Source organism: Lytechinus pictus, chromosome 15, assembly GCF_037042905.1.
Source record: "Lytechinus pictus isolate F3 Inbred chromosome 15, Lp3.0, whole genome shotgun sequence".
NCBI classification, from domain to species: Eukaryota; Metazoa; Echinodermata; class Echinoidea; order Temnopleuroida; family Toxopneustidae; genus Lytechinus; species Lytechinus pictus.
Genome location: NC_087259.1, coordinates 8,279,182 through 8,304,446, shown reverse-complemented (window position 1 = coordinate 8,304,446; position 25,265 = coordinate 8,279,182). Strand labels below are relative to the sequence as shown.

The window sequence follows — 25,265 nt, the reverse complement described above, 5'->3', positions numbered from 1 at the left end:
TGAAAACAGTTTCGTCCAAAATGTTGGGAATATATTTTTTTTAACAAAAAACATACAATAATATATATATTTTTTATTTCTTTGCAATAAAAAGGTTCAAAATGACAAATAATATTTATACTGATAACAGTTATAGTTATATTTATATAATTCTTAATACTTCATGCTTCTGAGCACTTTACATTGTAATTATTATTATCCCAGTCACCGGATCCTGGCATGCCCTCACACAATGCATGCACTTTCTCCACTCCCTGGGAAGCATTTCAACAAGAGTTCCAAGACTCAATCATTAGGCAATCTACAAAGCTTTTCGCATCCTACCTGGTATCCATTTACACCTTGGTGGAGAGTGGCAAAGTATAGATTTGGCGCCTTGCCAAAGAACTATAGGTCGCGGTGGGATTCGAATACACGAACCTATATAAGTCGATATTGCAGTAATTGTTTCCAGAGGTAAATGAATATATTAGCATGGCGACAACATTTCATCAACAACACGGAAAATTCATGACCATTAGAAATTCTTACCCATTTTGACGAAACGTGGTGTTGATTGCACCTTCAGTGTTCAAAGACAACATCAAGCATCTTATAACAATTTTCAAATTTATTGCCGGTATTTCAACACCGACTAGTCTTACCAATTTGGCATACTTTTGATGTTTTTGGGTATTATAGCCATACATTAGCAAGTTATTTAATGAATCAATTAATCAATTATTGATTAGCAGAACCAGTGCATTAAAACAAAATGGAGGTTTGACATTTAATGTATTGTTTCTTATCCGTATCCATAAACAAAATACCAATCTGATAAATAAAAGCTAAGCAAAAAATTTACCTCTATAACTCCTTTTATCAATTATTTCTGGGATCCTTTGTTGTTTTGTTTGCTGCTCCCTTCACTTGTGCGCCTTGAGCACCTCTAAGGAGATGGATATGGCGCCAGATAAATTGCATTTATGATTATTATAACTTCTTATTAATATTAATAACAAAAATGAACACACCTTGGAAGTACTTCATAGAGCAGTCTCTCTGATCGTTTCTTCTCTTCCAGGAAGGCCGCTGTCCTTTCTTCTACCAAGGCTTCAAGGTTGGTTGCGTACTGTTCCATACGATTCAGCAGGTTGTCCAAAATATTGCCACCGCTCGAAGTTCCTCTATAGAAGAAAATGTTATTCAATGTTACTCTTTCACCTTTTTGATGGAATCTATTCCCATTCCATTATTCAATTCTGTTATGAATGTCTTCCTTGAAGAAAGGGATAGTTATGTAATGAGAATTATAATTCTGTTAGATTTACTATGGCTGTTCGATCCACTGCCTTCGCTTTATAAAGTTACTTGAAGAAAAACAAATATAATCAATGTTAACTCTTTCGAGGTAAATTTTCTTTGTAAATAGGTAGTTGTTCCCTTGTTTCTTTCATCCCAACAATATTCTCAGTTATGTTCATGGTGTGAACGTGGTATGAAACGGGGTATTTGTCAGAATATTGGGCCATTTCACACGTGAATCTTGAATCATCATTGTAATGATGATTGCTATTGTAATTCTGACCGTGATTAGCATTCGTGAGTCTAATCATGTTCTAGTTTGGTTTCACACGAGCTAAACATCCGTCATTAGCCTTATTTTCCACTGGAATCATCAGTCTAATTGCGATTTTGTTTTACCGTGTGAAAGGGCGGTTCGAAGAAAGTAAATGATTATCTTTTTTTGAGGAAAAATAGATTGAAGGAGACCACCAATGTGAAAGAATAAACGAATGAGAGGTTAGCTTGAAACGAACTGCAGCCTCCTGATCGAAGTGTTCAAATTACCTTTCTTATGATTGTTCCGGTCCTTTAATTTTTTTTAACTTTCCCCTGAAATTGAAAAGAACAAAATCTCTGAAGTATGCTCCCAACCATTAAGAAGAAATCAAGGTTTAATTGGGCTGCTGGGCGCACGTGCTATCACTCTTGGCATCGATAATTACACAGTAAAAAGTGCTTTATGGAGTTTGGAGTATATACATGTAGATTACCACGCCAGTCATTTTACTTTGGAGTTGAATTGTTGGCATTTGTTCAACACATAATGTGTTATTACAACACCTTATGTTGTTATTTATAAACTATTTGACATTATGTTCAATCTCTAGGGTTTATATTAAAACACCTCAGGGTGTGTTCCTTCAGAGATACCAAATGGTGTTAGTTTTACACCCCAGTTTTTACAGTCTATGCCTCGCATATAAAACCCCGTTGGAATCATTACTTGTTGATGGGAATCATTACTTGATGGTCTTCTTGAGTGTAGTCTGCAAGGCGCTTGTCGTTGGTCTATCGCATGGGTTCTCGGCCCAGCATCTCTTCATTAGATCCTTGATGACAGGGTCCCACGCTGCTTCCGGTACGGCAGGACGAAACGGTGGTTCACTTCCGGTTGACCTCAGTTTTTCAAGGATTCCTGTCGATAGCGGTATAAAGAGATAATGGCGATTACTAAGTAAACAAAAATCATTGTTTCTTTTTCATGGGAAATGGTTATACTTGTTTATATAGCGCGTAACACTATACTTTATCAGAAATATCTAAGACGCTGTTCTCGTTACACTTTCCATCGGTTCAGGAAACCAGTTTGGAAGATCGCTTTGCTAGCGTTCCCATTTGATCAGCCGAAAGTGGCTTTGCTATAACGTTCCCATTTGATCAGCCGAAAGTGGTTTCAAAACCAATTCACGTAAAGTGGCCTTGTTGCTATGGGAACGCTCTCAGTGTGGTTGACATTATGTTTCGCGGAAAATTCGTAACATTCTACGCAGTGTGTGACGTAGCGCGCTTAAAATGTGCGAAGATCGCTTCCCGAAGAACCGCTGTGTCCTCAAGCTAAAACCAGTATAACGAGGCAAAGCGATCTTGAAAAATTCCATCGCAATGTGGTTTTTTCGAACTGGTTTGGTAAATCGCTTCCAAGACCGCTTCGACCATTCTCATTACACGTTTAACTAGTTTCCAGTAAACTAGGTTTAGGGCGGTAACGACAACGGGGTTCTACAGTGTTGCTGCATTAGCATCTGATACGCGCACTGCGTTTTTAATAAGTTCAATATCTGCTCTTTAATTTGATACTCTAAAGGCCTATCAAAAACTATTTAATTGTTCTTGCTATCATACCATGTGTCACAGCATGAAACATCATCATCATTTCCATCACCACCAACATCATCATCATCACCACCACCATTATCATCATCACCACCACAATCATCACCACCACCATCAGCAGCAGCAGCAGCAACAACATCATCATCATCATCATCTTCATCATCATCATATTCATCATCATCTTCATCATCATCATCATCATCATCATCATCATCATCATCATCATCAATCATCATCATTACTGCCATTAACATTCAGTGTGTGTTTCACAAATGTTATAAAAGTCTAGTTATAAATGTTTGCCCTCAACCAATGAAATATGTTTCGTCATACAGTTTCAGTTTGCAAGTAATTGGATGTTTTGTGAAACAGGACCCTGTATGACTTGATGAATAATTGGGCTGGTTTACCATCAGTATCCATGGTTTTTCTTTCTTCGTCAAATGGTCCACATCGCGTTCCTATCTCGAGCATTATAATTCCCAAAGCATATATGTCTCCCTCTTTACTCGGTGAAGTGGAAGGGAATCGGAGGAGCTCCGGTGCTCGCCATAAGAGCTCTAAATAAAACCAAGAAAATGCGTATACTGTGAATTCAATCATCCTCAAAGTGCATGAACGTGTTAAAGAAAATTAATGTGAATTTTCTTTTTTTGTCAATATGAAAATTTCAGTTTATTTTACACATACTAAAAATACGATAAACTTCATTTCATCCTGTTCATGGTATTTTTGTTCGCTATGCTCCCTTATTATAAGGAGTCAGAAAGGGATTAATGGGAGATAAAGACAATCTCAGGATCTAATCCATCAGAGCAAGAGGAAAAACCGTCATCGATCTGTAACTATATAATTGAAGGAAATTTGATGAAAATTACAATGTTGAAAACAAGGAAAAAGATCTGTTGAAAATCATTCTGAATTGGTCTACCCAGTGTGCGAGTTGTTAGGAAATCAATCTTCCATGGGACAGGACTTGTATTGTGACCCGAGAACAGCCCACCTAATGAATATTCATGACGATGTGAATATATTTTCATAAAATATTGATAAAGTTCAAAAATTTATTAACTTCGCTATTGTTATCAGATTTTGATGGAATTTTGAATGTTTTTATCAGTGAATTTTACTCTTTTTATTCAGTATTATTTTTAGCCCGGAGTACCCCATAATCATGTTCAACATCGTATTTTCTCCAGTGTATCACTCTTACTGTAATTGTTATCCTCATATTTGTTGGATTTTCTGAAAGAAGGGATGCCAAAGTCGGTGATCTTCAGCACGAACCGGCCATCGACCACGCAGTTTGATGAGGTCAGGCGACCGTGGACCCCAATGACACTATCATGGATGTAGTGAAGCCCCTGAAGTGAAAAATAAGGTGCAAAATGATCGAAGAGAAAATGAGTATAGTTTGTTAAAAAATTACACACTATTTCTTTGTATATCATCAACCTGGCTAGGGTTTCATGAGGCGATTAATCAGTGACTTACATTTCTAAGCTATCAGAATTCGTGCATCTGATTGGCTGGAAGCAAGCATAACAAGTAAAATGAAACCGGAGTGGAAAGAGTACATGTATTGAAATTCCTGCCAAGTGGCAATGAACAGTTGAAAGTTCTTTGTCGAAAATTGGTGAAACATGCAGAACAGCAGTTTTGTCCCGAGTTTCGGAGCTGACACAAAATTGCCAATATGTCGTTTGTTCATAGTCAAGGACGAAACTGCTGTTTTGATTAATCTTTTTTTATCGACAATGACTTCTTCGTTGCTCTCTGTCACGATACATTTTCTATGTTCTTGAAAGCGTCTGCCTATTGTCTTCTAACGCACAACACCCAGTTTTTAAATGTAACAGCAGGCATTACTTACCCTAACTGCATCCATTAACAGAGATTGTCTAAACATCAAGTCAAGCTTCAGCTGGTCGTTCTCCAAGATGTCCTTATCGAAAAAAAACCCAAGATAATGATAATATTTCACATTGCTTTAGTTGTTTCTGTAGTTGTTATTTAAAATGAAATAGAATGGGAAAGTTTTAGTATGTTTCGGAATAAACAATGCATCATGTAAATTGGTTAAAAGAAAAAATATATAGATATATCAATATATGGATAAAATAGACAGATAAATAACAATACATCATAATTTGTCTTCAAGTATTATAACCATGAAAAATATGGAATAAAATAAAGAATAAAAGTAGGCAGTCTTACCTGTAGGCTTCCTCGAGGGCAATATTCAGTCAGAATCGCTTGGTTGGGAGGGTCCACGCATGCGCCAACAAAGCGGACGACATTAGTGTGTTCAAGATTTCTCATCTGTATATACGTTTATTAAAAGACAGAAAAAATCCTTTGCTTGGTTCGTTTTTATGATCGGTTTTTATTTTCTCTACTTTTACAAAACCACGGATGAAATCATATAATTATAAGTAATGTGGGTCCTACAGCCACACCCCTTACAACATACAAATATCATGAACAACATTGCTTCTGGGTGTAAACGGGTCATTGGCCACTACACTCGTAAAATAATCAAATATTCAATCATTAGCAATGTAAATACAATTATTATATAATTACAAAAAATTGAAAAATGAGAGATATATATTGTTTTGTAGGCACTAAAAATATCTTACCGATGTATAGTACTTCCTCAGTAATAATACATAAGGTTTTTGCCTCACAAATGACAATATATTTTTAACAAAAGAGATGCAGTATAGATTATAGAATACACAGGGGCATATACCTCATGATTGGGAAAGAATGTTTTATTCCAAGTTATTTGGTTAAATTTTCGTAGTGATAGGCTCATGCTGGATATGGTATATATATCCTCTATTTGCTTCTGGTGCCCCTTGATATGATTGCTGATAATTTTTTGAAAATTAATGAAAAACAACTGGGTTCTCACTAAATACCTAAATGGATTAAATTTTCAATTATAATACCAGAGACGATTTGTGCATGAACATCACAAGGAATATATAGTTTCTCCCAACGGACCTGAAGATTCTGCACTCCATCACTTATATATTTAAATGGGGAAATAAGATTTTATACCTCGTTCCCATCGACTTGCTCTCCGTTTATACGATTGGCCTATCTCAGCTGATCGCGAAAGATTTTTTTTGAGTGACCTCAAGATCTGATAAGATCTGACACGATCGCTACGATTACTCCACGATTTAGATCACGATTTCGATCGTGGCTCGCGAAAGATTTTTTGAGACGTCAGAAGTTTTCTACAATCAGAACAATTGCCACGAGTGACCTCAAGATCTGACACGATCGCTACGATTACTCCACGATTTAGATCACAATTTCGATCGTGGCTCGCGAAAGATTTTTTGAGACGTCAGAAGTTTTCTACAATCAGAACAATTGCCACGAGTGACCTCAAGATCTGACACGATCGCTACGATTACTCCACGATTTAGATCACAATTTCGATCGTGGCTCGCGAAAGATTTTTTGAGACGTCAGAAGTTTTCTCCAATCAGAACAATTGCCACGAGTGACCACAAGATCTGATAAGATGTGACGCGATCACTACGATTACTCCACGAATTAGATCACGATTTAGATCGTGGCGCGAATCGTGCCAGTGGGAACTAGGTATTACGTAGTTGTACATTACGAAAATTAATGCTATTCGGTATTCAACTATGGGTAACCGGGTAATCACAAACACAGCATACATCATGAATGACGCTCGAGGCACGGCAATAAAAGATAATTTAAATAAAAAAAGAGAGAAAGGCAGGTTTTAATGAATATATGATTGCGTTGGTGCAAGTCAATTTTGCGCCATATGTGTCATATTCACTCAAACAAAACCCTACAAATAAATGTTCTCAAAAATATTTTGCAAAAACATTATCATCTATAAATATTTATCATTCACGAATTATTCTCTGAATAATTATAAACCGTTGAAGTGTATTTTGCACTCACATGGTATAATCTTTAGCATAGATTATACACCGCATTGAATATATGAACAAAATGAGAAGTAAAATGTGATTATATTCGATTCTTACGTAATCATTTGATTAACCATTCAAAATAATTTAAAAAAATGAGATATTGAGATAAGTTCGGAAATAGGTAGGGTATAGGAACTAAAAATGGGAGGGGGTAATAATTATGAAACAGATAATTCTAAAGATAAACGGTATCACTTACATTTCTAAGTTCTTTGAGGACATTTTTATTCAATTCAATCTTTCTTTGGCTGATTCTCTTCACCATAACTGCACGACCCTGAACATGGAAAGAGAGAGAGAGAGAGAGAGAGAGAGAGAGAGAGAGAGGGAGAGAGTCAGAGAGAGAGAGAGAGAGAGAGAGGGGGAGAGAGAGAAATGATTCATATTTTGAATTGACAAGGTTATTAGAAATCAATTCATCCAGTCGCGGTTACATCATTACAAGGATCAATGTATTATCGTCAACCATGCATTATTAGTAACAGGCCGTTTAATTGCCTTTATATTACCAGTCATATTATGTTCATTTCATTTTGATCAACCGTTTTCGGGTTTCAATCGCTTGCTTATATACCTGTCAGATAGAACACAGTGACCAAAAGTGCACAGCAGAAACTGTGGTGTTCTTCCATATAAACATACCTTGAGAGTAAAAAAACATAATAAAAAAATGACACCTCAAAAAACCCCAATTCAAGGAACAAAATATGTCATGAAGACATAAATATAATACATGCCCCAAAAGAGTATCTTCTCCCAAATAATTTGGTACCATGTTTATGTGGTATGTATTAACGCTTGGATTATCTTTCTTTTTTTTTACTGTGATGTATAGTTGTATATTTGCGCCAAAGTAAGACATGGCAGCAATGAATGAATCCAGATTCCAATGATGTCATCATACTACATGAGTTAATAAATATCTTTGCAAATCTTTTTTTCAATGAAATTAACTTGAGAATTGATACCGAAAAGCGTTTATTAAACAATCATATGGTTACTTATTATATATTTTTTTGCAATTGATTTTAAAGCAACCCTTGTATGATTATGACATCACTGACATTACTTTCAGACATGCCTTACATTGGCGCAAATCAAAATTTACAACACAACAAGGAATACCTATTGATTATCCAAGCGTAATCAATATTTATTGTAATTAATATGGTATGGGAGAAGATACCCTTTTCAGACCAAGTATGATTGTTTGTTCGTGACATATTTGTCTCAGTGTGAAAAATTGTTAGATCCGAGTATTATAACTGTGTGAATCACATATTAACATAGCTATGTGAACACACTGTGAACAGTCACTGTGTCGAGAGTGTCAAATGTTCTTCACACTGTAAAATTTAGCATTATAATATAGTAGTATGAATCACATCTTCATATGTAGTTCACTATGTTACACACTAGCTGTGGACCATCATAATGTCCATAGGGTCAAATTATTTTCACACTGTTACATTTAAGCATGAAAACAGTGTGAATCATATTTTCACATAATGTCGCTTTGTGAACACACTGTGAACAATCACTGTGTCAAATTATCTTCATACTGCTAAATTTGAGCATTTGACAGTGCTATTCTCTTCTTCACATAGTCCACTCTGTGAACACACTGTAAGCACTCACACTGTACAGGCGTCCACAGTGCGAAATCATAATCACATGGTCCACACTTTCAAAACACTGTGGACACACTGTAAACATACTGTGAACACACTACGAACACACTTTGAACACATTGTGAGGACCCTATGAACACACTGCAAACACACTGTGGGGATATTGTGAATGCACTGTAAACACACTGTGGAAACACTGTGAACACACTGCGAACACACACCGAACAAACTGCAAACATCCTTTAAGCACACTGTGAACACAATGTGAATGCACTGTGAATGTACTGTAAACACACTGTGAACACACTGCAAACACACTGTGAACACACTGCAAACATCCTTTAGGCACACTGTGAATACACTGTAAACACCCTGTGAACACACTGTGAAGACACAGTGAAAACACTGCAAACACCCTGTGAACAAATTGCAAACACGCCTAATACACTGCAAACACACCGTGAACACACTGCAAACACACTGTGAATACATTTTGAACACACTGCAAACTCCCTGTGAACATACTGTGAACACGCTTTGAAAACACTGTGAATACACTGCACACTGTACACAAACTGAGAACACACTGTGAACATGCTTTGAAAACACTGCAAACACACTGTGAATACATTGTGGACACACTGCAAACACCCTGTGAACATACTGTGAACACACTGAGAACACGGTGAACACACTGTGAATACACTGCACACTGTAAACAAATTGAGAACACACTGTGAACATGCTTTGAATACACTGCAAAAAACTGCAAACACACTGTAAACATACTGTGAAAACACTGTAAATACATGGTGAAAACACTGTGAACACACTGTGAAAAGATTGCACACTGCAAACACTGTGAACACACCGTCAACACACTGTGAAAATAGTGTGAACACACTGCGTACCCACTGTGAACACATTGTGAACACACTTTGAACACACTATGGACACACTGTGAATATAATGTTTTACACATTGTGAACAAATTGTATCATTTCCAGCAGGGATTATATACAGGCATCCAATGGGATGGATAAGTATCATGAATTAGTTATACGATTATAGCATTTTGGGTTTTTGGTGATGTGTTGAATTGTATATCTGCCAGGATGTTATCAGGAAAAGTCTCCTTCACCTGGCTTTGTTTTATTGTGCTTGTTCTCTGTGCTGTTTGTGAGATAAACTGTCAAAATGGACTGCCGTCTGCCAATATACAATATGATAGAGAATTCTTGCTCTATCTCGCCGATAGGCCCTCGCCATTGACTCGACCCCCGAACCTACCCGAATGGGTACCAACAAGAGATGATCCCCCACCAGAAACCCGCCGAAGAGGAAAGCGTGGAGGGATCAGACAGCGGGTCCGGAGAAGAGGTCATCGCACCGCATTACCCACTATCACCCTTAGCAACGTAAGATCAATCACAAATAAAATAGACGAACTACGAGCAAATGTGAGTTATAATTATGAATATAGAACATCAAGTCTAATATGTATTACAGAAACTTGGCTGAGTTCAGACATTCAATCTAATAACATTGAAATAAATGGTTTTTACTCCATGAGACTAGATCGCTGCCTACAAGAGACGAATAAAACGAAAGGAGATGGGCTATGTGTATATGTTAATAAACGGTGGTGCAGCAATATTACGAACATATCAAATATTTCGTCCAAAGATATTGAACTCATGAGTGTTTCATTTCGTCCATTTTATCTGCCAAGAGAATTTCCCCAGGTATATCTTCTCTTAGTTTATATACCCCCTAGCTCAGATAAGGAAAATGCCAAGCAAATTATACAGGAACAAGTGAATGAACTCGGAATAAGGTCAGCTGACGCCCCTGTTATCATATTAGGCGATTTTAATCATTGTGATTTGGAAACTGTTTTACCCCACTATCACCAATATGTTGATACAGCAACAAGGGGAGAAAACATTTTGGACAAATGCTATTGTTCAGTCGGAGATGCCTATAAGTCTCTTATTAGGCCTGGAATTGGTACATCAGACCATCATACTGTTTTTCTCATGCCAAGGTACAAACAAAAGATTAAACGCGAAAAGCCAATTAAAAGGGTGATGAAAGTGTGGGACAGTGAATCGAGTGAAATGCTTCAAACTGCGTTTGATATCACTGATTGGAACATGTTTCATGAAAAGTGTGATGATATACATCAGTTAACCGATACAATAAACAGTTATGTTACATTTTGTGAAGACCTACATATCCAATCTAAAGAAATTAAAGTCTTTCCGAATGGCAAGCCCTGGTTTAATAGACGAATAAAAGCAACCATGAAGGAAAAGAGAAAAGAATTCAAGAATGGAAATCATGATCGAGTGAAAGAACTGTCCAGAGAAATAAAAAGACAAGTTAACGAAGCAAAACGAGAATACGGAGAAAAGTTAGAGCAGTGTTTCATGACTAATGATCCCAGGAACGCATGGAGATGTTTAGAAGTAATGACGGACTATTCAAGTAAAACGTATGATAATAGTTTTGAGCACGAAGAAAATGCAAAAGAAAAGGCGAATGAACTGAACTCTTTCTTTTGCCGCTTCGAAAACCAAGATCACCAGGAAGAACTCAACAATCAATTAACATTGTTACTTAATCGAATTGATGACGGCGAACCCTTTGTGATCAACGAATCGGACGTCCGTAAGCAGTTTAAGTTCATTAACCCACGAAAATCGTCGGGGCCTGACGGCGTAAATGGACGAGTTGTAAAGAAATGCTCATCCCAACTCGCCGTCCCATACTCTAGGATATTTCAGATGTCGATTACAGAAAGAAGAATACCTCGCTGTTGGAAAGCGTCCATAGTTACACCAGTACCCAAGAACAATCGCCCCAACACGAATAGCGATTTTCGCCCCATCGCACTGACTTCAGTTGTTATGAAGAGCTTAGAAAGACTGGTACTTGCAAAGCTGACACGTTCAGTTCTCCCGCTTCTTGATGCAAACCAGTTTGCTTATAAGGCAAAACGCTCCGTTACTGATGCAGTTCTAACCTTGACAAATTTGCTGTATGAACACTTAGATAAGGCAAGATGTTATGCTAGGGCAACCTTTATAGATTTCTCATCAGCATTTAATACTATAGAACCCCATATACTCCTGGAAAAATTAGAAAACCTACATGTTCAGCCATCTCTTATACTGTGGCTTCATGATTTCCTCCACGAAAGAACACAGAAGGTTAGGGTCAACAGCATTCTCTCTGATGAAATTACGACAACCATTGGTACTCCACAGGGGTGTGTTCTCTCTGCGACCCTTTTCACCCTATACACCAATGACTGTATATCATATAACCCATCTACTCACATACTTAAATATGCAGATGATACGGTGATAGTCGGATTAATTGAAAATGAAAATGAATTGGATTATATGGATACTATCTATACGTTCGAAAATTGGTGTAAAGCAAACTGTTTACTCGTTAACTCCAAGAAGACAAAAGAAGTTGTCTTCGACTTCAGGCAAAAGAAATCATTTGAACCCACTGATAGACCAGTACATATAAATGGTGATATTATTGACAATGTTGAATGCTATAGATACTTAGGAACGGAAATCGACAGTAAACTGTCGTGGGATGCAAAGTCAAAATGCACTTTGACCAAATGCAATCAACGGTTATATTTCCTCAGAAAGTTAAAGTACTTTCATGTAAATGATAGGATCCTGTATCTATTTTACCAGTCGATCATCCAGAGTATCATTACGTTTGATTCAATCATCTGGTTTAATAATGCAAAACAGAGAGATAAAATAAAGCTTAGAAGACTTGTTAAGCAAGCCAGCAAAATAATGAATAACACTGCTGACTTAGATGGAATCTGTAAAGAAAGAGTACTTTCGAAAGCTCTCTCCATTATGTCTGATCAAACCCACCCCCTGAATAGCCAGTATATTCAATTAAGAAGCGGACGAAGACTGAAATCTGTAAAAGCAAGAACCAGTCGCCGCATTAATTCGTTCGTCCCTTTCTCCATAAGAGTTGTCAATGAAATAAGGTAGAATAAGGAGTGTGGTTTATCTGTAGAAACAAAGAGAAAATGTAGCAGACAACTCTGCAACTTACACGTAAGTAGTAATGGTAGAGTTTTAATTAACAAATAAATGAATGAATAAATAACTGAATAAATAAATAAATGCTCAATAACTATGCCAGCAAAGTCATTGATTTTAATTAATATATACATTACATGTACTTTATGTACAATCATGATGATTACGTTCATGTTCATGTTTAATATGTTACCGGTATGTTCATTGTTGTTATGCTATTCTGTGAATAATATTTTTGTTGCAAGAATTGTCAAGTTATACAATTATCCGTTTTAACGGACAAATAAATGAAATGAAATGAAATGAAATGAAATGAAATGAAATCTGTCAAAATTAGGAACACTAAAACAAAAATATCCACTTCATTCAAACACTACAATAAATACGTTTAATAATTCTTGCAATTATCGAAGGCTTAATAGCATGAAACTTTGGTCCCGTAACACAAAAGTTAGCGTTGTATTTTCACGATTAATTGTACATTGTAGTCAATCCATTTAATTGTAAAAAGAATGTTCTGTGATGACTTCTGAGGTTTGTGTTACGGCCCCTGAGCACAAGGTCATCGCCATCTATCATTTCTGTTTCCCTTTGTGAATGGGTCTTTTGATTATCGATATGTCGAAAACGTAGATAAAACATCAATTTAGTAGTTTGCATAATGAAGTGTTGGATAATTGATGTTTCAGATGGGAGTGAAATGTATACACTGGTGAAAATGTAGAGTGTATCAATTACGATTATTACCCTTTACCGCATATAGAACGTCCGCAGTTCTATTGCTAAAAATTTGCCAAAGTCACTTGTGTATCTCTATATAAATATGTTTGTAAATGTAATGAAGGAAATAAATGCATATGAATGTATGAATACAAATGAAACCTCCAAACCGACTGATGACAAGTCTTTCGGAGAACGAACATAGTGTCCCACAGTGTGATCACACTGTGATAGACAATGTGAAATCACACTCACACTGTTTAATATGAGCAATCTATCAGTGTGAATCACATATTCACATAGCCGACCGTGTGAACATGGTGTACACAGTCACACTGTCGAGGTGTCCACAGTGTGAAATCTCCCTCACACTATTTAGTTTGAGCATTGCAACAGTGTGAACCACATATTCACATAGTCGACCATATGGACACGCTATGTACAGTCACACTGTCGAGGAGTCCACAGTATGAAAATATCTTCACACTGTGGAATCTGAGCATTAGAACAGTGTGAATCAAATATTCACATAGTCCACTATGGCTCGAATTCTCGATGGGTTCATTAGCCCATCCTTTGTGAAATGCTCTGTGGACTAAATTAGCCCACAGGAGATATTTAGCCCATGGGCCAAATGTTTCCTGGACTACGTAATGCGAACACACTGTGGTCATACTGTGAGATACTGTGTTCTTTCCAGTAGGGCGCAGTCGGCTTAATGTGACCTTTACAGAAACCAATTAGCGTCAGGATCATAAATATATAATTTTGTTTGCACCCAATCATTATATTAATGCAGATTTGCAATTCATTATCACTACTACCGCGACTAATTTGATTGGACTCGTCATTAATTTGTTATCTAATAGTAATGCTAAACCGAAAACAACTCACCTTGTATCTGGCAATAGTAGCGAATATTTGGCCTCCATCTTGTATTTCAGAATTCATTGATCTCTATTGTGAATTAGATTAAAGGTAAAGCGTGCAATTTATAGAAGAATATACCAGCAAAAACTATGAATTCATTTTTTGAAACTAAGATTTGAAATCAGGTGTGGTATAGTATGACATATATTAGATCATGCATCGCTGACACAATACTGAATTACACATGTATATACATTAAAACATTAAAAACTGTACAGTTTATAACATTTGTAATATTTACACGATTGAAGAGTACACATAATATATCACACATCTTACTGGCCTCATTGATATTCTACAAATGCATTATTCGTAACCATGGAATTATTCATCAAAATACTTAACGTTATTTGTACTTTAATCCAAGATCTAGTTAATTGAATATGAATATTGATATTGAACAGGCAAAAGAATGAAAATCTCTCTCAAACTGGATGGAAATAAGAGAGTTACAGCATTTTAAAACGAGCATTCACCCCCCCCCCCAAAAAAAGAATATATAAATAAATAAAACAAAATAATAAAAATATAGCAAATAAAAACAAATCACAAAACTGCGTCGAGATGAGTGAGATGGTGATATCATAAGGCAACTCTTTCTACCTATCTATATCATGACATGAAATTTTATTCAAAAATCGATGAAATATTAATTATTTCCTAAATTGAGTAGTTTATTGATATGTAAATATTTATGAAGAGTTAAGAAAATTGGATCATCCCGGTTTGTAAAAACCAAACTATCCGATTATTGAATAGACAAACAAGCAAATTAGAGTCGGATAGATAGATTAATAGATAGATAGATAATATAGAAAAATAGATAGATAAAAGATAGATAGATAGACAGATAGATAAATAGATAGATAGATAGATAGATAGATACAGTAGACAGACAGATATTGTTGAATATTTTTAGCTAGAAAGTTAAGTTGTCATTAAGATTGGAAAGAGACTTAGTTTGTTATATCAACTAGGTTTCGTTTATCATGATTATTATAGTATTTTTTGAGGGGGGGGGGAGAACATTTGATAAAGTGTGATAGTTCAGAATGTACCATACAAAAAAAATTATACCAAAGAGGAATAAACTTCAAGAAGAGAAATGAACTTTCATAACGAGATAATAATTGAAGGGGAAAAAAGTCTTTCTTTACCCGCGAAGATATGCTAGAACGAGACGTTGCCGTGGCAACCGATTTGCCAATCTCGTCAAATAGAAGCTCATCCCACGTGACCTTCCAAGACATGCTCATAAGCTCTGCATCAAGTCGATGTTTCCTGTGTAAGAAAAGCCATAAAAATATTATTACCGACTATTATCATATTACCTTGTGAGAGGATTACCCGACTCGATATATGCTTTAAAGAATGAAAGGGAAAGCAAAGTAAACTCTTAATATCTTGACTTCTTTGTGGTTTTAAGGTCAAATGATCTCAATTCACATCGACTATCCGGAATTCAAGATTGAACAGTAAAGAAGGTCATTATCATTAATGTTCTTGTTATTATCGTCATTGCAACTATCATCCGCAATATTTCTTGTCCTACCACTTTCAAAAACTCACTGAAATCCAGGTTATTCACACAGGCTTTTAAGCTATAAGCTTTTTAAGCTTTTAAAAGCCTTTTTTTCTTCTTCTTTTCTTTATTGTGCAATGAGCATCTTTTCATGATCGATACCGGCGAATTGCAAATTTCCATATCATCATCATCATCATAATCGTTATTATTATTATCATTATTATTATCATTATCATCATCATCATTATTAATATTATTGTTGTTGTTATCATCCAATTATCACAACCATGACTAAATTGATTGAACTTGTCATTAATTTTTCAAACCGCAAGTAGTACCATTTATTGATTAAATGAAATTAAATTGAACGGCAGTTCTGTAGCATGCCATGAGCCTATTATGCAAACACAATAATGAGGAAAATTGCTATTCAATTTAGTTCAAGCCGCTTCAAGCTCTAAAATGGACTGTATTTCGATTTCAGTAGTCCTACCACTATTCTGACCTCTAATCCGTAATATTTTATTAGTTGGAATGTCCATATCAAATGTTATCACAATTAATTTGAAATTCGGATCGCAACGAATCGCATAGTGTGAAACGGGCTTAACTCAGGAACAGCTTTATACGAAACGCACCTCGGTTTCCCGATGGAAGATGTGCAAACGTGAGGCGATTAGGATGCTTCATATTGACTTTTATAGCTGTTTTGACATTGATTCACATCTGACGATTCTCTAGACAAATATTTCATGACATTTGTACACAGAGTATTGTCACTTCAGGAACGTAGAGAGATCCAGTGCGAAAGGGGAAGATATTCCCATACGCCATCTCTGATCTTGTTGTATGTGGTGTATTTAGGATTATTAAATTGAACATTTATCAGAACCTACCGTTTTCATTCAAAGTCTGAAACAGTTTTATTGGCATGCTTTATTTTTAAAGTAAAACTTACAGTTAACCAATTGATAATGTTACCCTCATCAGTAGTTTAAAAATCTATCGTCCTCACCCGACTGGAAATAACAGTGTCCGATTGTGCACAGTGAGTGTGTCACAGTGTCTTCACACTGTGGAACACAATGCAAAATTACCTTCATACTGTTAAGTTTGAGCAGTTCAACAGAGTGAATCTCAAAGTCGACCGTGTGAACACGAGTGTGAACAGTCACACTGTCGAGGAGTCCACAGTGTGAAAATATTTCCACACTTCAACAGTGTGAATAATATTTTAACATAGTCCACACTGTGAACACACTGTGATCACACTGTGTGACACTGTGTACTTTCCAGTTGGGCATTGTCTGAAACATATTTCTTTGCTTGCTTTCTTTCTGCTAAAGCTTACCAATAACCAATTTATAATAATAATAATAATGATAATAATAATAAACATTAATTTGTATAGCGCAGCTTTTATATGGATATATTCAGCTGCGCTTGTTCAGAGCTCTTTTTACTTGTGTCTACACAGCAAATTCTCTTATAAACTAAAGAGATATGTTTTTAATTGTGATTTGAATAGAGTCTAGGATGGAGAGCTTCTTATATCAATTGGCAGGCTAGTCCATAGTTTTGGGGGCAGCAAGTGCAAATGCACGATCACCAAGTTTTGTGAAATGGGATCTGGAAAAATAATTTATCTGTGGAACTTCGCAGGCTTCGACTTTGTGATTGGGTTTTAAGTTTAAGTAATTCTGTAATGTAATGTTGGGCTTGACCGATTGATGATTTATATACAATTAACAGAATTGTGAATGTTACCCTCATCAGAAGTTTAAAAACCTGTAACCGTATTCATAGACTGAAATTGGTTTCTTTGCCTACTCTATTGCTAGCAAAACTTACAGACAACCTTATTAGTAGTTTAAAAACCTATCGTTTTCACAGACTGAAACAGGTTTTTGCCACTTTATTTTTTAGAAAAACTTAGAGACAACCAATTAATAATGTTGCCCCCAAGTCAACGTCACCATAAACATGATCAAGTTATTCGAATTCGTAATAAAAAAAATTAAATCCATAAATATCATGATACATCCAGTAATGCCGAATTATGAGCAGACGTTTATGAAGCCAAAAGCAGTTGGTGTAACCTTGCACGTCACGACAACAGAGAAATTTTCTTTTTAGAAATTTTTAACTGATTCCACTAAACGATTCATAACTTATTAATAATACAATAACTTTCTTTGAACTATTCAGTTGGAAATACAAAGAAGCTCCTTGGAAATACCACTTGCTTCTGCCCCTAAAATGCTGGAAAGCTTTACCTGTAAATAACGAAAAGAATCCCAGCAGACGCCAGGACCACCACCACGGCTACGATACCAACAAGCCCAAGAATCGGGAACTCATCTGTTTCAATTCAATTCAAAATAAATAACGAAAATTCTTGTAATAATCAATTGCAAAGTATCCACATATCATGAGCTTAGCATTGAAAATAATAACAATTAAACGCATGCAACGAATAATGACCACTTCAAAAACTTCATGAGTAGAAAATAAAAATTTAACCGCATGGTTGGCATTGGACTAAATTTGCCGGACAGGGGATTTAAGCGTTGATTTTTTTTGGAGAATGTTCACTATACATGCCCGTCAAAATGAGGGCTTTGTATCGAGGGCAAGGACTGCGGCACCGGATATGGGGGTTGTGGGGGCGGGGGCAGTAAAAGCGTACAGAAACGTTAAAAAACCATCAAATTTTGATTTCTATGCAGGTTCAGCCCCCACTCCCACTCTCAGCTCAGCCCCCCCCCCGAAAATACTTCCCAGATCCTGCAGAGCATTCCCTTATCAATTGATAAATGGTACATTTGCGTATTTATTCATTCAATCACGCAAATCATAATGGTTTATTTTGTTATCAAGAGGAAACGCGGCTCCTATCCACAGAGAATCCGACTCCAAGCACCTTCTAATCTGGATATTCTCCCGCCTGGATCCCTAGTAAATTGGAGACTATAACTTGATGTGCGCGAAGCGAAGCGGGAAGTGCCTTGCGGGTCTCAGTGCCCGCTTAAGGGCCCCGGAAAGCGGACCCTGGAAGTAGTAGGGTTTTAGATGCTCTCTCGTGCATGCTATCTCAGGTTAATTTGTCAGTATATGATGCCACTCAGTAAATAACAATTCAAGGAATCAAATCATACATTTTGGCTTAATAAAACTTCTTTTCATGCCATCGCGCGCAGCGTTGTAGCACTACTTGGATATGAAAATCTAATTTCAGTTTTTAAATAGGTGTTTGGGCGAGAGAAATATCATTTTAAGCGCGACACTTAAGGCCTGGGCGGGAGATATTTAATCACAAGCTGGAGAACGGGAGATTTTGCGAAAATGGGCTTTCGGCGGGAGATTTCCCACCGAAAGCGGGAGAGTTGGAGTCTCTGTATCCACTAGACAGATGAACAAATGTTTATTTATTTATTCACGTTTTCTTTAAAAGACAGGGTAGTCCCATTCAAGCCAAAGTGCCTGCTTTACAAGGGAGCCCTGTCAAAATATAGATGCATAATAAATATAACAAATACAGAAACAAGTGGAATGCCTCTGGCCGTCTCACCTGCATCACGCGATTCAATATAGCAGCAGTGCTGATTTTGAAAACTACTATAACTCGCACAAGATGTTCAGTGATACTTGGTTACTCTTATTTCCACGTTTTATGAACTAGACCAATACACTTATAGAGATATGATGGCAATTCAACAAATACCCCCAACGTGGCCAAAGTTCTTTGACCTTACATGACCTTTGACCTTGATCATGTGACCTGAAACTCGCACAGGATGTTCAGTGATACTTGATTACTATTATGTCCAAGTTTTATGAACTAGACCAACACACTTTCAAATTTATGGCTGTAATTCAACAAATACCCCAATTTGGCCAAAGTTCATTGACCCTAAATGACCTTTGACCTTGATCATGTGACCTGAAACTTGCACAGGATGTTCAGTAATACTTGATTACTATTATGTCCAAGTTTCATGAATCAGATCCATAAACTTTCAAAGTTATGATGGTAATTCAACAGATACCCCCAATTCGGCCAAAGTTCATTGACCCTAAATGACCTTTGACCTTGGTCATGTGATGTGAAACTCATGCAGGATGTTCAGTGATACTTGATTAACCTTATGTATAAGTTTCATGAACTAGGTCCATTTATTTTCTAAGTTATGATGACATTTCAAAAACTTAACCTTAGGCTAAGATTTTGATGTTGATTCCCCCAACATGGTCTAAGTTCATTGACCCTAAATGACCTTTGACCTTGGTCATGTGACATGAAACTCAGGCAGGATGTTCAGTAATACTTGATTAACCTTATGGCCAAGTTTCATGAACTAGGTCCATATACTTTCTAAGTTATGCTGTCATTTCAAAAACTTAACCTCAGGTTAAGATTTGGTGTTGACGCCGCCGCCGCCGCCGCCGTCGCCGCCGCCGCCGCCGTCGGAAAAGCGGCGCCTATAGTCTCACTCTGCTATGCAGGTGAGACAATAAAAACCTTGAATGAAAATAAATAAAAACAACGCTTTTCATAGAAAAAAGCCCTAACCATATGTATAAAACATATTTGTGTCGTTATATATATACAGTGCGTATCAAAAAAAGTTTACACTTTGAAAAAAGCCCTGGGAATTAAAAAATATACAACATGTGGGTAATTTTTACACATATAAATTTGGGTTTGGGTCTCAACTATCTAATGAAAGTAAAAGTTTCGACAGAATGTTACACTTGAGTAAGCACTGTCCATTTTTGTAAAGCTCGCAGAAATCTGTTTGCGCAGAAATGCTGTTTTCACGCTGTGTCAAGATGAAAGGGCAAAATCAAACTTACCCTGCGAAACATTTCTCATACATATCCCTTCCACTTTTAGTCAATTGAAATAAACGGATACATTCAAGCATTTTGTAACAATTTTGCCACCCAAATTGAAATTTCAACACTTAGTAAGCACAACCTTTACCCTTTTTGTGCCAGCTGGATCTGAGGACATAACTAAATCTGAAAAAGTTTATATCAGACATCTCCAGCATTTTTTCACTAAGTTTTATCATTTAAAGTGGGTTTACATTTCATTTTTATTTAATACTTGTTTCTCCACTTTTCCCAAGCTTGACAATGATTAACAAAATGAAAATCAAGCCTAAGCCATTTCATGTAAATCACAGCTTAGTGTAAAGCAAATATCGTCACGATGGCCTCGGTGTGTGGGGGAGTGGGTGGGGCGCAATGCACCCTTCGAAGTGTTTTGGGCAAGGAAACAAAATAAAAGAGGTAAAATATATCTCCAAATCAATTTTACTAGCTAAATTCCACGTGTTCTTCATGATTAAGGCCTACTGTTATTCGCATAACTATTTCAAAGTTCTGCGCAAATCGTTTTTCACTAACTTTTCAAAAGTAAGTGGTGCTCACTCAAGTGGAAATATTTATCGACAGTTATATCGTCATTTGCTTAAGTGGATCTGTACCAATGTTAAAATGTGGAAAAATCTTCAGGATATTACAAATGTATAATTTTACAGGATTTTTTCTGAGTGTAAACTTTTTTTTGATACGCACTGTATATAGGCGGACTGTTCAAGATTTATTTACAAGAGTAAACAACAGTTTTATTATTAAATGTACGAATGTTCCACCCAGAACGTAATACTCACTGGACTGACATTTCTCGTTCTGGAAGCCACATTCTGGGGCATCTCTCGGCGGGTCGAGACCCCCTCCTGGCCATGCCGGCTTCACCCCCGTCCTCTCAAGTATACCAGTCTCCCCATAATAATTCGATAGGACCTGATTATATAGGTTATGCAGAAATGATAAAAATCAAGGACCGAGCCAGAGTATTTTAAAGAAGTGCATGAAGGAGGGGGGGGGGGGGGGGAGGGGTAATGATTTTTTTAACCCGGATTACAGAGGTAACTATATTATAATTTTCTGGTCTTTTTTCACGATTTGAAAATCATAGGGGGGAGGGGGTCGCCCCTGTTCACTTCTGTTTGGCGCCTCCTCTGACTACAATATTTTTAAGAGACTTTTTAATGCACTTTTTCGTACTGCCATTTATTCATATAGGCATATAATTATATTACATTTTATATGTCGCTTTAATTTTTTTTCTCATATTCATAATAAACCAGTTTCTGAAACTAGGTCCAATACACCTATTTGTTATTTGTCCGGATAGCTTGTGTATCTGGAAAAGACTTTGCAAGCAACACATTTTTTTAATTATTATTATAATCATGAATTATTATTATAATCCAATGAATATCAACAGTTTGAATCAGTGTTATATATTGTGAAACCCATAGTCCGAAATCTTATTCTATCCACCCTTTAACCAACAAGATTTTTTTTTAGTTGTTATGGTGCTACGTCTCCAAAAGTTTCGATTTCTTTTACAAACAACTTGAAATAAATATATATATGTAGATATATTTCAAAGTTGCGCTACAATTTACAGTGGTGATAAAGAATATATATATATCTACTATTGATTTGGGTTGCGTTGGTTATTCCGAAGGTTCGAATATTCAGAAGCTTCGTTATTCCGAAGGTTCGTAATTGCGATGGTTCGTAATTCCGAAGGATCGTTTATTCAAAAACGAAATAAGGTTCGTTACTACGAAGGTTCGTAAGTCCGAAAACGAAATAAGGTTCGTGATTCCGGAGATTCGTTAATCCTAAAATGAAACAGGGTTCGTTAATCCGAAAATTGAAATAATCTGTGGCGAAGCTGGGAAAACAGGAAGGGCAAGCGTGGGGGGGGGGGGGGGTGGAGAAACACCATTGCTGTTCATGAGGATGGGAAGCAGTGGCGGTGGAACATTTTTGTTGGGGGGGGGCAAAGCCAAAAAGGACACTTATATGTCAAAATGGGCATTTTTGCGCAAATGGATATTTTCACCATGATATTTATCATCTACGTTAAGTCGTTGGTTGTGTGTTTTGTAAGTAATTAAGTTGAGCAAAAACTTTTCAAAGTGATTTCTGATTATGATAAGAGATATATTTAGGCTTTATTTTTTCCCGCGAGAGAATCCTGAGTACGTACACGCCCCTGGCATGGGACACTTGTCGCTCCCCAAAAACAATCCCCATAGGAAAAAAATGCCTTTATTCAAAATGGGAAATGCCCTTTTTCAAAATGAAATACCCTTTTTGAAGTAGGCCTACAACATAATACATTTGAGGTTAGAAAACCACAACAGTTATCGTTTTGTTCGTTACTCACCCTGTTTCTGAATATATAAATGCTTAGAATTTAACAATAAATCTTTTCAAAATGATCGAAACTTTTTGTCATTTTATTCAAAATTTCATTAGACTGATTCGTAGATTTCTCAATCACAATCCTGCATTACACCACTCAAACATCTTACTTCTCTAATTTAAACCTCCACACACTCGCATCTTACTTCAATAGCAATGTTCATTCAAGACAAGGAATTCAAACAATCGGAAACGAAATGTAGCAATGCGATCTAATATATACAAATAAATACAGAAATATATGTACAAATGATATAAGAAGATAATTTAATCTTCGTTTAACCAAAAGAAAGATAATTTCGACTTCGCTTAGCCCTACAGAAGATAATTTCATCTTTGCTCAGCGTCCTACATGAAGATAATTACATCTTCGTTTAACTCCTACAAGAAGATAATTTCTTCTTCGTTTAACCTAGACAAAGATAATTTCTTTTTCGTTTAACATAGACAAAGATAATTTCTTCTTCGTTTAACCTAGACAAAGATAATTTCTTTTTCGTTTAACATAGACAAAGATAATTTCTTCTTCGTTTAACCTAGACAAAGATAATTTCTTCTTCGTTTAACCTACACAAAGATAATTTTATTTTCGTTTAACCTACAAGAAGATAATTTCACCTTCACTTAACTCTTACACAAAGATAATTTCGTCTTCGCTAAACTCCTACACAAAGATAATTTCTTCTTCGTTTAACCTACACAAAGATAATTTCTTCTTCGTTTAAACTACACAAAGATAATTTTATTTTCGTTTAACCTACAAGAAGATAATTTCACCTTCACTTAACTCTTACACAAAGATAATTTCATCTTCGCTAAACTCCTACACAAAGAAAATTTCATCTTTGTTTAACCTACATAAAGATAATTTCATCTTCAATAAACTCCTACACGAAGATAATTTCATCTTCGTTTAACTCCTACACGAAAATAGTTTCATCTTCATTCAACCTACACAAAGAACTTCATTTTCATTATCCTACACAAAGATAATTTTATCTTTGCTTAACTCTTACACGAAAAAAATTGTGATATTCCAACCTGAAAACCTGAAAACTAGACATTCCAGTTTTCATGTTGGAATATCACACATTTTCAGCTCGCGCTTCGCGCACGCATTATTCGATTGGGGAAATATGTATCCTTTTTACGAGTCACTAAATGCACTCCTTAACAGGTTCCTTTCTGGTCAGTATATTAAAAATTTTCGCTCGCGCTTCGCGCTCACGGTTATTCTCTGGTTAGATAAAAATCTTTTTCATGATTACAAAAATTGCTCGGAAGGCTTAATTTTCATTTTATTTATCTGATTAATGAACCTTCTGAATAACGAACCTTATTTCATTTTCGGATAATAGAACCTTCGGAATAACAAACCTTATTTCGCTTTCGGACTAACGAATCTTCGGAATAACGAACAATATTTCGTTTCCGGACTAACGAACCTTCGGAATAACGCAACAAATGTTCGGATTAACGAACCCTTTTTCGTTTTCGGATTAACGAACATCGAGGTATACGCAATTTACGTGTTTTGGAATTACGAACCTTCGGAATTACGGACTGTATACCGTTGGTTGAAACTGTTCATCAGCTTTCATTGTTTAGTGATTTATTCTTTTTTTTTTATTTCAGTTTTATTCACGTAGTAGGCTTGCCCATTCAGTTATGAAACTGGTTTACAAAGGGACCCTGCATCACGATAAAAAGAACATATATCGGGAGGGGGGGGCACTTCCATTGACGAGTGGATACCATGCGCGACCACGGGATCTCGAAAAGCACCCTAAACAAGTAAAACAAGTATTTTCCATATTCTGAAAATGCACCCCTTATCAAGTATTGGCGTGTGAAACCCTACCCTTAACAAGTATTGGAAATAAAACGATACTCTTGGCAAGTATTCCCTGAATTG

The 25,265-nt window shown here is 36.3% G+C and overlaps 1 protein-coding gene across 1 annotated transcript in view; it reads right to left on the bottom strand.

The window, feature by feature from the left end:
* Window positions 1–25,265, bottom strand: part of LOC129277219 (atrial natriuretic peptide receptor 1-like) — a 50,326-nt gene that overhangs the window by 5,717 nt on the left and 19,344 nt on the right. Inside the window, exons 6-16 of the mRNA XM_064110616.1 lie at window positions 21,736–21,868; window positions 18,331–18,415; window positions 15,687–15,810; window positions 14,494–14,556; window positions 7,354–7,431; window positions 5,377–5,481; window positions 5,033–5,104; window positions 4,373–4,523; window positions 3,570–3,719; window positions 2,290–2,461; window positions 1,014–1,166 (exon numbers count right to left, since the gene is read on the bottom strand). Coding sequence (XP_063966686.1) covers window positions 1,014–1,166; window positions 2,290–2,461; window positions 3,570–3,719; window positions 4,373–4,523; window positions 5,033–5,104; window positions 5,377–5,481; window positions 7,354–7,431; window positions 14,494–14,556; window positions 15,687–15,810; window positions 18,331–18,415; window positions 21,736–21,868 — 1,286 coding nt within the window. The remainder of the gene's footprint in view (window positions 1–1,013; window positions 1,167–2,289; window positions 2,462–3,569; window positions 3,720–4,372; window positions 4,524–5,032; window positions 5,105–5,376; window positions 5,482–7,353; window positions 7,432–14,493; window positions 14,557–15,686; window positions 15,811–18,330; window positions 18,416–21,735; window positions 21,869–25,265) is intronic.